At 42.1% G+C, this 14129-nt stretch overlaps 1 protein-coding gene across 1 annotated transcript; it reads right to left on the minus strand.

Moving 5' to 3' along the window:
- Positions 1-4042: 4042 nt before the first annotated feature.
- CUNH6orf62 (chromosome unknown C6orf62 homolog) lies at positions 4043-11672 on the minus strand. The gene is made up of 5 exons (XM_061364737.1): positions 9417-11672; positions 7328-7504; positions 6752-6874; positions 5794-5928; positions 4043-5342 (listed from the first exon to the last, which is right to left on the minus strand). Exons 1-5 carry the CDS (start codon positions 9543-9545, stop codon positions 5217-5219), a joined length of 690 nt encoding a protein of 229 aa, XP_061220721.1. The 5' UTR covers positions 9546-11672; the 3' UTR covers positions 4043-5216.
- Between the last annotated feature and the right edge of the window lie 2457 nt (positions 11673-14129).

The following is a 14129-nucleotide window of genomic DNA, read 5'->3' on the forward strand; positions in this document are numbered from 1 at the left end:
TTGTGCTCTGGTTTTTTTCTCCTAGTATTTTTATTTTTTTAACATACCAAACACCTGCGCTGTACTCCTTGATGCCTAGAGTTCTGTCCTTATGGAGAGCCACACTTTTCACATAGTGATATGTGATGTGGTGGCACAGTTTGGGTCTCTGTGAAAGTAACTGTAGCTTCTCCCTTCATGCAATACATGGGTCAGCCAAGTGTTCCATGCTGGTTTTGCTATTGCACAAGTACATTCAGACAGACACCCAGATACTTGCACTAGGGTACAACTGTGCAATACAGAGCCCTTGAGACAATGAGGAATTGGGACAGAGTTGCTCCTGCTGGAATTTAAAACCAAGAGTCCAGATACAGGACAAACACACACCATAGATTAAGGTGATGTGAGGAGGGATATAGTCATTAAGGATTCCAGCTCTCAGGAAGAAGCAACTAGGGAGAACTAGGCTGTTAAGTAACTGTTCTGAACAGCAGTTTAATTCTGTTCAGCTTCATTGACTGGCTCTGAGCCACTTCGAGGGCATACAGAAAAATTTCCAACTGTATTTTATCACTAACCATTTTAGAATTCTGTATCTGCAGAATCCATTTGAACAGCAGAGAGACTCCCAAAACCTCTCCCTTACCTCAGTGGCCATGGCAATGAAGAAAAACGTTACTTTGATTCCTACTGTGTTACTCAAGTGCTCAGGAACAAGGTGATGACAGTTACTACTTTGTGATTCTGTAACACATGCACTGAATAACTGCTATTGCCAGATCCCCTGGTCCCAAGCTGCCTCAGTTGTGGGACACTGCAGCATATGCAGTTCTCACCTAAACCAGAGTAAATTGCCTGCAAGCTCTAATAAAATAAGACACATTGGCTATCCTCCAGAAAACAAACCAACCAACTAACTTTTGTTCACCAAACCAGTGCCTCGCTGTGCCACTGTAGTGGCGTCTAATCTTTGATTTGTTTTGCTTGGAAGCAGTAGCTGCTTGGGTAGATTTCAAGAGTGCAGAAAAACAGCTTGTAGAGTGGGTGCTCTAGCATGAAGTAATTGTGCTCAAATTAAGGGACCTTTCCATATGTAAATCCTTTCCAAGCAGAAGTAGGTCATAGATAACTTCAGCCCTAAAAAGCATTTCAGTCAGCCATGCAGAAGAGGAATTATGTTCACCACTTCGCTTGCCTCAGCTAACATGTAGAGCTGCTGCACCCTTCCACCACATCCATATTGTCTCATCAGCTTCATGATGAACTGCGGTGCATTTATCAGGAAGCAGCACCTACTGCTCTAGATAGAGCTACCATTTCTTCCTCAGCATTCCTGACAGGAAGAATGAAAGCCAAACCCTACACAGAAATATCCTTTCTGTGTGCTAGCAATACTAAGGGACAAGTAATAACACTGGCTTTATGGTTAGGGAAAGAGTGGTTTACATGTAAAGATTATCCAAATGAAAAATTCCACTAAAGGACTTGCAGAATAAACACCACTGAGGCTAGTACTATTCTTCAAACACCCACGCTAAACTGTTCCCCTTTTGTAAGACAGTATTAAAACCCTTTATCTCACAGCTTCATTTCAGAAAGCTGTTCCAGGATCTGTAAGCTTATGCAGCTTCCAAATTTGCTGCTGCAGTAAGTGCAAAGATAAAAAGGGAGAAGCTTTTCCAGGCTAATAAAAGAAAATGGCAGTTAAATGAACTCACAGCACGTATCTGCTTAATGCATGTAAATGTAGTCTAGTAATTCTCGTCTCTAACAGCTACCGTGCTAGCAGCAGGAATCTTAATGTAGTCTCAAATGAAGCCTGTAACAGCGCATTAGAGTAATCTCACACTTAAGGAGCAAAAAACCCCCTTAAGTGACCATTCTCAGCCCTAGAGATCCAGATGTAACAGGAGACGGTGTTCATTAACTGTGAGTAACTGAAAGACTTTGCATGTGATGAGCACCAGAAAGCACCATGTTCTCCCAGCAGCAAAACAGGCATAGGCAGGGACAGACGCCTGCAGAGCTCTCAAGCCAGGAGTATGCACAAGCAACAGGAATCTATGGCACTTGTAGTAGGTTTGAAAGTAATTTTAAAGCTAATACATTATGCCTTAACACACCAACAAAGAGATGCCGTCACTCACAAGGACCAGCGCACCTACCTGTAGTGAAGACTGATCCGTATTTACAAACAACAAAAAAAGCAGAGGATCAAGTATGTCTTTCAGAGATACGCTTTTAGAAGTCTGGAAAATTGAAACTGGCAAAATTACCATCTTTCCACCAGCTTTGTTTCCAATAGGCTTAACATTCTGATATGAAAAAAGAAACAAATAATCAACTTGTAGCAAGGGATCAGTACCTTCATCTAAAGCTTTCAGTGCTCAAAGGTCAGTAGAAGTTTTGAGTAACCGATTTCTTTTTGCAAGAGAAACATCCATAGCCCCAGTGTGTTTCTAGTGCCTGATCTATCAACACAGCAATTTTAGTGTAACAAAATAGCTTCTGAGAAGCATTTTGTGCTCTGAGGCATATGACAAAGGCATATCAACGGCAAACTAGCTACAGACCTATTACATTTGGGCAACGCTTGTACAAGCGGTTCTATCCATCCTGCTGTATTTTTGATACCACTTGTGCAGTTTAAGAGGTCTGACAAATGAAGGGAAACTATACAGCCAAGTACAGGCTATGACACTTAAGAAGTTTCTCCTCGTTATCTGGAAAGCACCTGGCACAAGCTTCCCATCAACATTTTTTTTCAATGCAAGGTTTAATGGGCATCTGCCTGCTTCGTTTTGCTGCCTCTAAGTTAATCCCATTGGCACTTGCCAAGTTGACATGACAAATCCTTAAGCAGTAGCCTGCCAAAACTCCCATATTCAGGTGAGATAGAGCATATTTCAATTCTTGCTATTAGCATATCCAAAAGAGCCACAACAGTAGGTAGTAACCAAAATTGTCTTATAAAAGAGCTTTTTCTTTAAAAACAGCTTCACTGAACCAACTAATCTGGTTTAGAGTCACAAATTGGTTTGTGAACATTAGTTTGTTCTAGGCTCTGAAGAAAGCCTACCAAAAAGCCACTAAGCTGATGCCAAGAGGGCCTGAAACCAAAAGCTTAGGTATTGTGAACTGCTCCCCTTCACTTCTGAAGGGCATTTTGCTGAAATAACTGAATAGAATATTCTGAGATTGAACTAGAAGCTCCAGTGAAAGAGTGGGACAATTTCAGGCTTAAACTTTTCCTTCAGAAATCATCCTGCTTAAGCGAAGAAAGATACCTTTCAAAGATGCTAAATCTTACCCTCATCAACATGTAAAAAGCATTGTATGCAGCCATTCAGGCCAACACCTCAAGGCTGCTAAGAGAAACCAGAATGAAGAAAACTAATGCAAGAACTACTGTAATTTCCTTTGCTAACCAAGATAAATACAACCATATTCTCACTGCTGTGAGATGATGTCCAAAATGACACATTAAGAAACAGAGGGATTGTACTTGGAAAGCAAAATCCAAACTCATGAACATACAAGACCTTACAAACCCATCTTGAGCTTTATGTGAACGCTTGGTATTTTGTCTTACAGGTCATTCAAAGAAGGGAAATTTTAAGTACTATTATAGCAGGTATGTTGATTACTAAATATTCCAGAAAGTCTCCAAATTCTGTGAAGCAGCATTTTCAAGATATTTCTTTGTGACTTAAGGCATTTAGAGTGAAGCTGCAGCTTTCAGGTGGTGTTTTTTCTAGGGTGCTCCAGTTTAACCTGGAGGACTTTATGATCAAAGAACTAGAAATATCCACAATATAATGGTACAACAGTATGTCAGTGATACATTTGGCATATCACTATACAACAGTACGCTAATTATATGTTTCACAGCTACTTTTCAAAACAAACATTTCACTCACATGTGTAAGAACACCTCTGCCACTAATCTTTGTTAATACTATTTAAAAGTCTGTATATTTTCAGTGTTCGTAGTGGGTGATACTGTCAAGATGCAAGACTACTAAAATTCAGTTCACAGAATTTCCATAAATACAGCCAGTCATCTTTCATCTAATTTATTTAAGTTCCAATTTTTTTTCCAATTCCAAATAAAAGCTAAATACAAGTTTTAAACAGGTAAGCACTAGTTTTACCCAAAGGGAGCAGGCTTATGCAGTTTTACTCCAGTAAAGTACTCAACCCTTAAGCAGAGCCTTCTTTGTCATCAAAACTATACAGTAGTCTTCCTTTTATCATTGCACAATCTTAAAATGTTGTCAGAACCAACTTTTGACACTCCAAACACTATTTTACATTGTTTTATAACACCTAATCCAGAAGAAGAAAAAAAAAACAAAAATCAAAACAAAAACCTCGATGGGTTTTCCATAAGAAATGTTTTAGAAACCAGTATTTCCTGCACAGTTCACCTGCACGTTTACAAGTCTCAACTCTCAAGAAAAAATAATCCTCTACCAACATTGTTTCTGCAGCTATTATTTTACTTTATTTTTAGCTGCTTTAGCAACTTCAGACTCCAGGTCTGCCTCATCCATACAAATGCACTCAACTTGAAAGAATACTTCATACAGTTATACAGCAACTTGGGGAAAGAGATCCAAAACAAAAGTGCCAGTAAACTTAAGACATGGCCCAGCAAAATAAAAGAGGCAAGAAAGGCCTACACATTAAATGAGATGCCTTTTTTTCTAAAGACAGATTTCTTTCCCGCATTTACTTCCTATTGTAATAGCCACTTTTCTGTTCATTAAAATGACTGGTAGTGCTCTTTGATACAATCATTAACAGCAAAGCTGTAAGGCTTTTATACCCGTTACATTCACTTCTCACCCTCTGAATACTGATGGTTAACATTACAGATGTTAGGGGGCATGACCAGCACAAATGGGAACACCACCACAAATGATCACCTCGTGCTTTCAGATATATTTGTTTCAGTGTACAGTCCCTTCACATTTTTGCAAGATGCTGATGCAGTGCAGAAGGTGCAGAGCATCCTCTCTTTCACAAGGTCCATGCAGAAAACATCTAAAAAAAATTGTAAAGTTCTGAGATACAAATGATAAAAATAATCCAGGATGATCAAGGTTCACAATGTATAGTGTTCTGAACATGAGTCCATTTTCTTCTAAATTCTGAAAGAATAAAGTGGTGAGGAAAGTGAAAATCCACTGCTGCATTCTGTGATCTTCCCCATTTTGCTGGCCAGAACCTTACTCTGGCATGTAAGGACGGAGGTGATCCTCTATGGTACCAACTGTCCAGTGAGTGAGCTGCTCCTGTGGCAGGTACAGGCAGATGCTGCATAACTTGAAGATTGTAGCTTTGTTTTTTGGAGTCTAAAGGCAAAGACAAAAAATTATTAAACATTAAAGTTAACTCAAGACTAATAAGCAGATGCCCAGCAAACCCAATCCTTCACATGCCATTGGTTGCGGAAGAATACGGGCATTTAAAAGCCACTGCTTCACTTTTATCAACAGCCTGAACTCACTATTAGGCTTACATCTAATACCTAAAGTATTTTCACTATTCTGTTCATTCTTCACCTGAATTATTTCTATAGTATCACCCAGGTTAAGCCAATTTTTAATTTTTTCAAACCACTGTTAAACCTATTTTAAAACTTTTAAAAAAAGCTCATTTTTGTATGTATTAATCCTATTTATAGCACAAGTTTTCTCTGAGACTGTTGAAATCCAAGCATGAATGCGTGAGCAACTTTTCTACCTCAGCATTTTGCAGCAAGATCATTGATGTTCCCCAGAAGAAAAAGCATTTTGTGATTACCTGCAAGTGCTGTCTGTCAATGAAGAGAAACACTGACTGGTTAGGGTTGTTGACAACAATTCCAGTCTTGTCCTTTCGGCTCAGAACATGCAGAAACTGTTTTTCATAGTCACCGTGATGAAATTCAAACTTGGCCTGCATTGTGTGAATGAGGGAATAAAATATTTAAGCTCACACTTAACCAACTGATTTCCTCCCATCTGGTGCTTTACAACCAGTTCTGTTTCTTTCCTTCTCCCGTCTATGAAAAGCAGAAATTGGAGACCACAGAGATGACAGCACACTTGACTCCTAGCACAATTTAAAGAACTCCCAAGTTTCATTCTGCCAATACTGACATCACTTATTGCAATGACGTACTAACAATTCAAAGGTACAACATCAACTGAATTTACAAAACTGGATTTAGCTTGTTGTGGCAGAAACTCCTGGCGCATCAATAATATAGCACATTGCTTCAAACTACTACTGCAGAACTGGCATGGAAAATACATACAAATGTTCAAAAAACTGAATGCAAACAGCTAAATTTAGCTACTGAAAAAAAAAAGTTTGAAATGTTTGAAATTTATTTCAAGGTAAAAATCATACTGCAAGAATTCCATCCATCTCAGATTCTCTTTAATAAAATACAGCAACTTGGGATACTCCGAAAACCTTAATGACACCATCATGCTTAGAGAAAGATTCAACTGTACTAAAAGCCACATACTAACATCATTCATGCACCTGCAAAGATGCCATTTGCAAAGATCCTTCAGTCACAAGCTTCAGTGCTAAAAAAACAATGCATAAAGATGGAAACAGAATTTGGCATTCAAAACACTGACTGCTTCATGAACAGAGTGCACTTTAGCATCTACAGAAGATGCGTAACTTGCCAACGAACTGGTTAAGAGAGTACTTATTCTCCCCTCCAAGTGCAAGTCACTGAATGAAGTTAAACAAAAATAATTACCTGAACAGGCCTAAAGGGTTCATCAGATCCCTTCCACCGAGAAAACAGGAGACAGACTATCTTCTCAATATCATTACGAGGCCAAAGAATGAAGTCCATCTCCTGGGTACAGCCAATCACATCCTGTAAGTAGCAAAGTTCTGTAGTCAGATTCCCTCCATTAGTAAAAAAATACAGATCAGAAACAAGCACAGAACTGAAAGGTGGTATTTATTACCGTATTTGTGCAATGCTCCAACTGTATTACTCATAGACCAACTAAAAGTCTTCCTTACCTTCCACTGAAATTTAGTATCAGTATCCAGTTAACATAAATTCCCTTTTAAGGAACTTCTAAGAAAACCTTAGCAAAAACTATCTTCCAGTATTTGTAATGAAAAACCATTGAGCTCTGCAGCAAGAGCTGTTGCAATAATTAACACTACACCTAAAGAACAAGGATGGCAAGAAGAAACCCTCATGCAGCATAAGAGATTAAAAAAAAAACCAACCCAAAAGCAGGATTAGCCTTAAGAGCCACAAAGAGCAGCACAATATTGGAAAGTATAACTCAGCAAGTGTAAAGAGTAACTTTACCCTGCGCATAGACTGGTAGCGGGGTGCATGAAGCTGTACTACATCCTTCTGCAGAAGCTCTAAGGAACTTTCCAAAGAATAGCTGGAATCCCGCACACCTTTCAGGATATTTTCTTCATAATTATTGGTCATGACTGGTATTACTTCAGACACTTCAAAAAGCGCTGACTTTTTCTTCTGAAAGAAGCACAGGTTACATGAAGATGATAATCCTTTCTATGCAACTATAGGTAACAGTTTGTCAGGATTTTCTGTTAGCATTCACATCTGAAGTGCACATCACATCAATTAGGACTTTAACACAACACTAAAACGTACATGCAAAACTTAGAAATTAAATGGAATCAGTGCAACAACTTTTATAAAAAAATTAACATGGTTTTTGTAGTGTCCAAAGACAACAATCTTGCATACACTAAAGCTGTATCTAAACATGAACAGAACTGCCCTTTTATCATGTAAATACATTACTTCAGGCTGACCAAGAGTCCTCTGCAAATCAAGCAACACTTTTCTCCCCCTTTGCAATACTTTAAAGCTGGACTTTTATGAAAAGGACAGTCTTTCAAAGCCACATCTGGTAACTGCGTGACCAAGGTCCAATCTGAAGTTAGCTGTAAGTCATAACCTTAGGAGGACTATTCTGATTTGCTAATTAACTTTTATTGTCACTACAAATATCTCAGCCTCTCTCAAGCAAGGCCAGAACATTATCAGGGAATTTGGAAGAACAGTTTCTGCTGCATGCAAAATTGCTTAGTCGTATATCTGCTTTTAACAGACAATACCTGTTATAGCTTACAGCTCATGAGAAATCTTGACCTATTTAAGAACTACATAACAGGCAAAGCATATTTTATCAAGTAACCCCCCAAGCCCCTGGCCAGAATATACATAATGGGCAACTATGTGACAACCAAGCTAGGCTGAGGTAAACGCCTACTTTAAGCAAACTGGCACTGATGGACATCTTCAGTTCACTATAAGCAAATTCTGTAGGATTTAAAACAGGCATCTGCAACTAATTTCTACAAAGCAATCAGAAAGTACTATTAATGCTCCAGCTGAAACCACTACAGTCATATAATCTAAGAAAACCTAACTGTTACTACTGCTTAAACATTCATATTTCTATTTCTGTGACAGTAGGAGGAAATTACATGCCACTATATTCGTTTGCAGTGGAACTGAAGAACAAAAAGCAAATTGATCTTAAGAATTCAGTAATTTTTTCAATTAAAGTTCAGAGCACAATCGTCACTAAAAAGCACACAGCTATTAAAGCAAATGCAAAACCTATACATTTGAAGGGATTAAACAGTTTCAGTGCTCATCTACATGCACTTTGCTCATTATGAACTCTGCTACCATTTGCTTCAATCTTCCTCATCGTTTGTTCAGCACATTCTCTTACTGCAAGCACCTACTTTTTTCTTCACCATCTGTGGACGGAAACTCTCCTAAAACTGTGGGTCTGTAGTTGGCTTTAGAAATATCACCAGGCTCCCCACCCTGGCCCACACACACAGCATTCAGCAGCAGCAAAAGCAGCCAAGCAAGGACTTCCTCTTTTGCTTCCCCGCTCCGTTTCAAAACGGTAGCAGCAGGTTCACATATGCCTGCACATTTGGGCCATTTCAATACTGCATTTCGCAACCCTTCTCTTCAACTGCCAGGTCCGCCCTTCTGTTTTAACCAGATAAATAGCTACTTTAGCAATTGAACCAAGCAGATCTCCCTTTTCAACTCAACTGTTCACAGCCAGCAATTACACAATTCACACTCCAATTAGGCTCAATACATTACAATATTAACTTTGAAAAACCTTTACCCAATTCAGAAATTATCAAGTAATCATTTAACGTGGCACTGGCACCTCCACATTACAAGCCTACAAATATGTTAAAAGCCAAAATGACACACACAAGCTAAATAAATTTGGTGATTAAAAGAGAAATGATAAAAATAAAATAGAATCTATTAAGGATAAACCATAAAATACAATCGGGTAGCAAGACTTCACACAGCACAGTTAATATCCATCACAATAGACAAAACAGGATGAAAGAAAAGATTAAAGCTAAGTTACCTTGTCTTTGAACACAAAGGCAATGTACATCTTGAAGTCAAACTGGTCAGCTAAAGATTCTTTTTTCTTTCTAAGCTGAGCACGAAGTCTGTTCAGAGCTTGTTTCTTCCGGGAGTTTGGGTCCCCCATTTTGTAACAGGTGGTACTAAAGCCTTTGGAAACTGTCGCTAAACTATGGGCACCTTTTCGTAAGACTCAAGTACAACAGAAACAAGTTGTTTGATTCCTGCTAATAGGACTAAACAGATAAAAAGCTAATGTAACCCAAAACCGCACCTCAGGCAATATTTTACGAAAATAGCCTTTCGGTGGGGTCAAGGAACAAAGTAAGTAGTTGTCCAGCCATGGCTGGAGAAGGGATTTTGCAATAAACCAAGAAGAAAAACCCCTAAGAATTTTGAAGAAAAAAAAAAAAATTAACAGTTTAGCTGCAGGAATAAGTGGGAAAAAAAAAACCAACCAAAAACCAACAAACGTTATCACAATTTATGTGTACAACAAAAAGCAACTGGCACAAGCCCAATCCATGGGGAGGGGGGTACTTTTGCTCTGCTTACAAAAGAAAAAAAAAAGTGAAGCTGAAATTACAAATTGCGTTTTACCCCAGCCAGATCCATGATTCTGATTATTATTCTTCTCAGCCTTCCACTACTGCTATGTTGCCCGCCTTATTATTTTTTTCCCCCCTTCGGAATTATTACACTTGGTGGAGAGCAGAGAAAAGGGTGCAAAGGACAAGTGCACATCCTAGGAGGTACATTTCTCTGCCAACAACAAAATCAGCTACAGACAACACAGTGATGGCTTGCAGGGGAGCAAAGAGAAAAAACAGCGGACTCATTTCTAACTTCATCCTGCTCATCATCAAGCACATCACTGACCTGCGGCTACTGCTGCCAAAGAGAAGAGGGATCATGATGGCCATAAATGAGGGGCGGGCAGGGGTTTAAGGGACAGTATTATCTCACCTAGAGACTAAACTCAAATTAGTGCCCCAAACCCAGGCTCCTTACCAGTGGGAGAACTCTATATCCCCCAGCACCTCACACGCTTCCTGGGCTGCTGACCCCCCGCGGATCCTTCTCTCTCAGCTGCTGCTGCGCTCAACAGCGAGCACGGTTAGCCGAGGCTGTGCATGGCCAACGCTTCTCGCTTCTCCTTAGGCCTCTCTCTACACAGAGTGGCAGAGGCTGCAGCAAGCAGGCCGGCGGCCTGTGCCCAGTGCGGCGGGACACCCCGCAGGAGGACTGGGTCTCCCCTCTCACTTCATGGTCACGACTTGGGAAACATGGGAGAGTTTTACTCCTGCTTTTCTTGCAACACAGGTTTTTGGTGTCAAATTTTTGAGAGGTTTAAAAAAATAAAAACCTGCAACTCTAGGCTGCGATTTTAAACCTCTAAAATACCCTCCCCCCAAAAAGTAAAACCCCAATTATCAAGTTATTTTCTTCCTCTCTCCAGACATTTTCTCCCCACCCCTGGTGTTTGATTAGTCGGGGTTAATAAGTTTTTAGGTTAGGAAATTCGTCAGACCAAGTTAAGAGAAGGGAGGAAAAAGTATTCCCCCCTCCTCGTCTCGTGAGGAAAGGAAAAAAGGAAAATAAAACCAAAAAAGCAACCCCTCACAAAACTTCCCCCCCCACTTAGGCAAGAGACTGAGAGACTCAGACAAGAGACCGAGCCCGTGGCCCGCTCGCTACCCGCAGCCGGCGGGCGCAGGAGGAGCAGTGGAGGCGGCGGCGCTGCTAGCAGCACGGAGAGGAGCCATGTCAAGATAAAGCCACGAAGCCGCGGAGCCCCCCCATGCCTGCTGCGGTAGACACGGTGATCGGGCCGCCCGCTCTGCCGCTGCGCAGCCCAAGTCTGGTCCCCATAGTCTAGCTCAGCGCCCCGGTGCCGGGGAGTGGGGAAATGGTGGCGGAGAGAGGAAAAGGAGAAGGAAGAGGAGGCGGCGGCGACAGCAGCAGCGGAAGGAGGAGGAGACGGCGACGGGTCTCTGCGCTAGTAGCTCCTACGGAGGGCGGTGGGCACAGAGATCCCGGAGCGGCGGATGGGACGGACAGAAGACGGATAAAAGAGCTAATGTGAGCTTCTCTTCGCCCAGGCGGTCCCGGGTCGTCCTCGAAGGCGGCCGGCAGCAGTGAGTGGCAGCGCCGCGGTGTGCGCCGGTAGCTCGGCACGGGAGCGAGCGCGGACCGAAGCTACGCGGCCAGCACCGACCACTCAAAATGGCAGCGCCTGAGTCACACAGGCACCGCCCTGCCCGCACAGCGCAGCCGCGTTCTGCCGGTGCGTACCAAGGGCTCCAGTCGCCGGGGTGGTGGGCCACACGATGGAATCTTGTGCTTCGGAGAATAAGGCTCAGCGGTAGCCTCGCTAGCCACGGGCACGGCTTTTCAGGGTAAGCGGAGAGCACATCCAGCGGCAGAGGATCCCCGAGCCGTCTCACGATAAGAGTTTTGGTCGCACCTCCCTGCTCATTCCCCCCGCCGCTGTCACGCCCGTGTCATAGCCCTCGTGCGCATTTTACCCCGGGTGGAGAGGGACCCGGATCGAGTTGCACAACAGTAGTTCTGTGAGGCAGGGAATGAGCGGGAGTAACGTAATTATCGCGGCAAACGCCTGCGGCAGGAATGTAGTCGCTTCATCCTCTCCCGGTACTCGTCGGGAGGGAATGCTTAATCGTGTTTCCACCTTAAACATTGTGATTTATATTGCTAAACGCAGCTTTTCAGTCTTGGTAGCAGCACGGTTCAGTTCTTTTCAGCCCATCATACGTGTGTGAAGTAAACTAAATTAAAGAATGTAAATCCAGCGTTTACTGAAAGTTTACATGGCGATGGCTTGGCTCCAATAGTGATCTCGCATGTTCTTAAGGTCCTTTCCAAGCCTAGCTATTCTATGATTCTGTATATAATACGCCTAAAACAGGCTGTGTTCCTCTGTGGTGGTGGTTGCAATGCTTCCAAGGAGGCGGGCTAATTGTTGTAAAGCAGTGCTATTCCAGAGACCCAAACCTAATCCTCGGAGAAAAGTAAAAAGAGAAAAGTGAGAAAAGTAAGCAGGTTTATCTTTCTACTATGAGAAAAGGCTTGTTCCACCCTCCCTGCAATAGAAGTGCAGTGAGGGCAAACTTCACTTTTACCTGGGGTTCTCCCCAGGGTGCGAAGGAAGAATTACTATCTTCAGCACTGGGCACAGGCATTTGGTGCCCATCCCTCATGTGTCCCCACTGGGAAAGCCTCACCACACAAAATAACCCAGACTACATAGGTTTCAGTCTTTTTTTCCCCCTTTTACTTGTCCCTGCTGGTCTCCCATGTTCTCTGCTGAGAACTATTTCCCTCTACTACTCCTTTCCTTTACACACTTTCCCTTGGACACTTTTCTGTTGGATTTTCCTCCTGCCTGCCTTGCAAGCAGCCACCATGTTGTAGCCTTAGACCTTGTTGTCCTCACACAGCATGAGTCAGGCCCTCTGATGCAAACGATCCATTTTGCCTCCCCCTTCATAGGCGTTACCCAGGACGCTCCTCTCTTGTTTGAACAGGAACAGAGCAGAAAGGGAGTAATTTTTATCCATGTACTGTTGTTCACTCCTAATGGCAGTGCCTGCTGGAAATCACCCTTTGTTTGAAGGAAAAAGCAAAACCTCTACACAGGAATACTCTACTGCTGGGGTTATTTAAAAATTGCCAGCATTTTTAAACTATATTATCAGGCTGGCCTTAATGAGAGCTGTGCTTAGATACCCTTTTTTTCCAGTTATAGCGCTTTTGTTTGCCCTACTGCTCCACATGGCATTTTGTGCTGCAGTCTTGTGCCTGCTGCTATTTTAAGCTGTGAGTCACACTTGGCCTGTGACCCTCTTTGTGCTGGCACTGCCGATGCAAGGATGGGCGGGTGCAGCAGCACTGGGGGACACAGGGATTACCCAGCACAGAAGACCCTCTGAGAGAACTGGCGCCTTTCCTGCCTGCAGAGGAGAAGGGAAGGAGTTTTGCTCCAGCCCAGTAACTCCAGCTGCCCTCTCAAGTGAAGGGATGTGGCTGCAGCTACTGCTGTTTGTCACAAGGGATTGGGCATCTGCCCAGCCCCGGGTTGAGGAATGCAGCCAAAAAAATCTGTCAAATGTAGTGCTGGCACTACAGTTTTTCTTCTGGAGGACTTTCTAGACGAGCTATGAGGACTATACGTGCTTACAGGAAATATATATATATATATATATACACACATATATGCAGAGGAAACAGGAGATCGAGTACACAGTATTACAGGTTAAGCAGCTGCCAGCTGTCTCTTGCACTCTGGCTGCTCAAATCTTTCCACAACGTTTCAGGAGGAGATGGGGAGCTGAAATCACCCCAGGTTCTTTGTGTATAGATTGCTGCTTCTCCTTATATAGGAGAACCAAACACAGAGAAGACTTTTTTCTTTTCACTCATGGGCTAGTAATGATATCCTGACAGTGGTTACACAAATGAGTACATCAACCAACCAAAGTATGTTTATTATACGTATATGTGCAGAAATATCTGCACTATTAAAGCCATGAGTAGTAGCTGAGTCTTGTCCTGCATTTATAGTTTGCTGCTTTTCCTCCATCATGCACAATGATGAAGCTCATATAGTAGCAAAATACCAGCATCTTGGTTAAAATATGTATTTTTAAGTGACATCACTGAATAGAGAGTTAAGAATTATCAAAATAAG

Source organism: Neopsephotus bourkii, unplaced genomic scaffold (genome assembly GCF_033783945.1).
Source record: "Neopsephotus bourkii isolate Nb327-2 ecotype Australia unplaced genomic scaffold, CSIRO-AGI_Nbou_v1 NB_1248, whole genome shotgun sequence".
NCBI classification, from domain to species: domain Eukaryota; kingdom Metazoa; phylum Chordata; class Aves; order Psittaciformes; family Psittacidae; genus Neopsephotus; species Neopsephotus bourkii.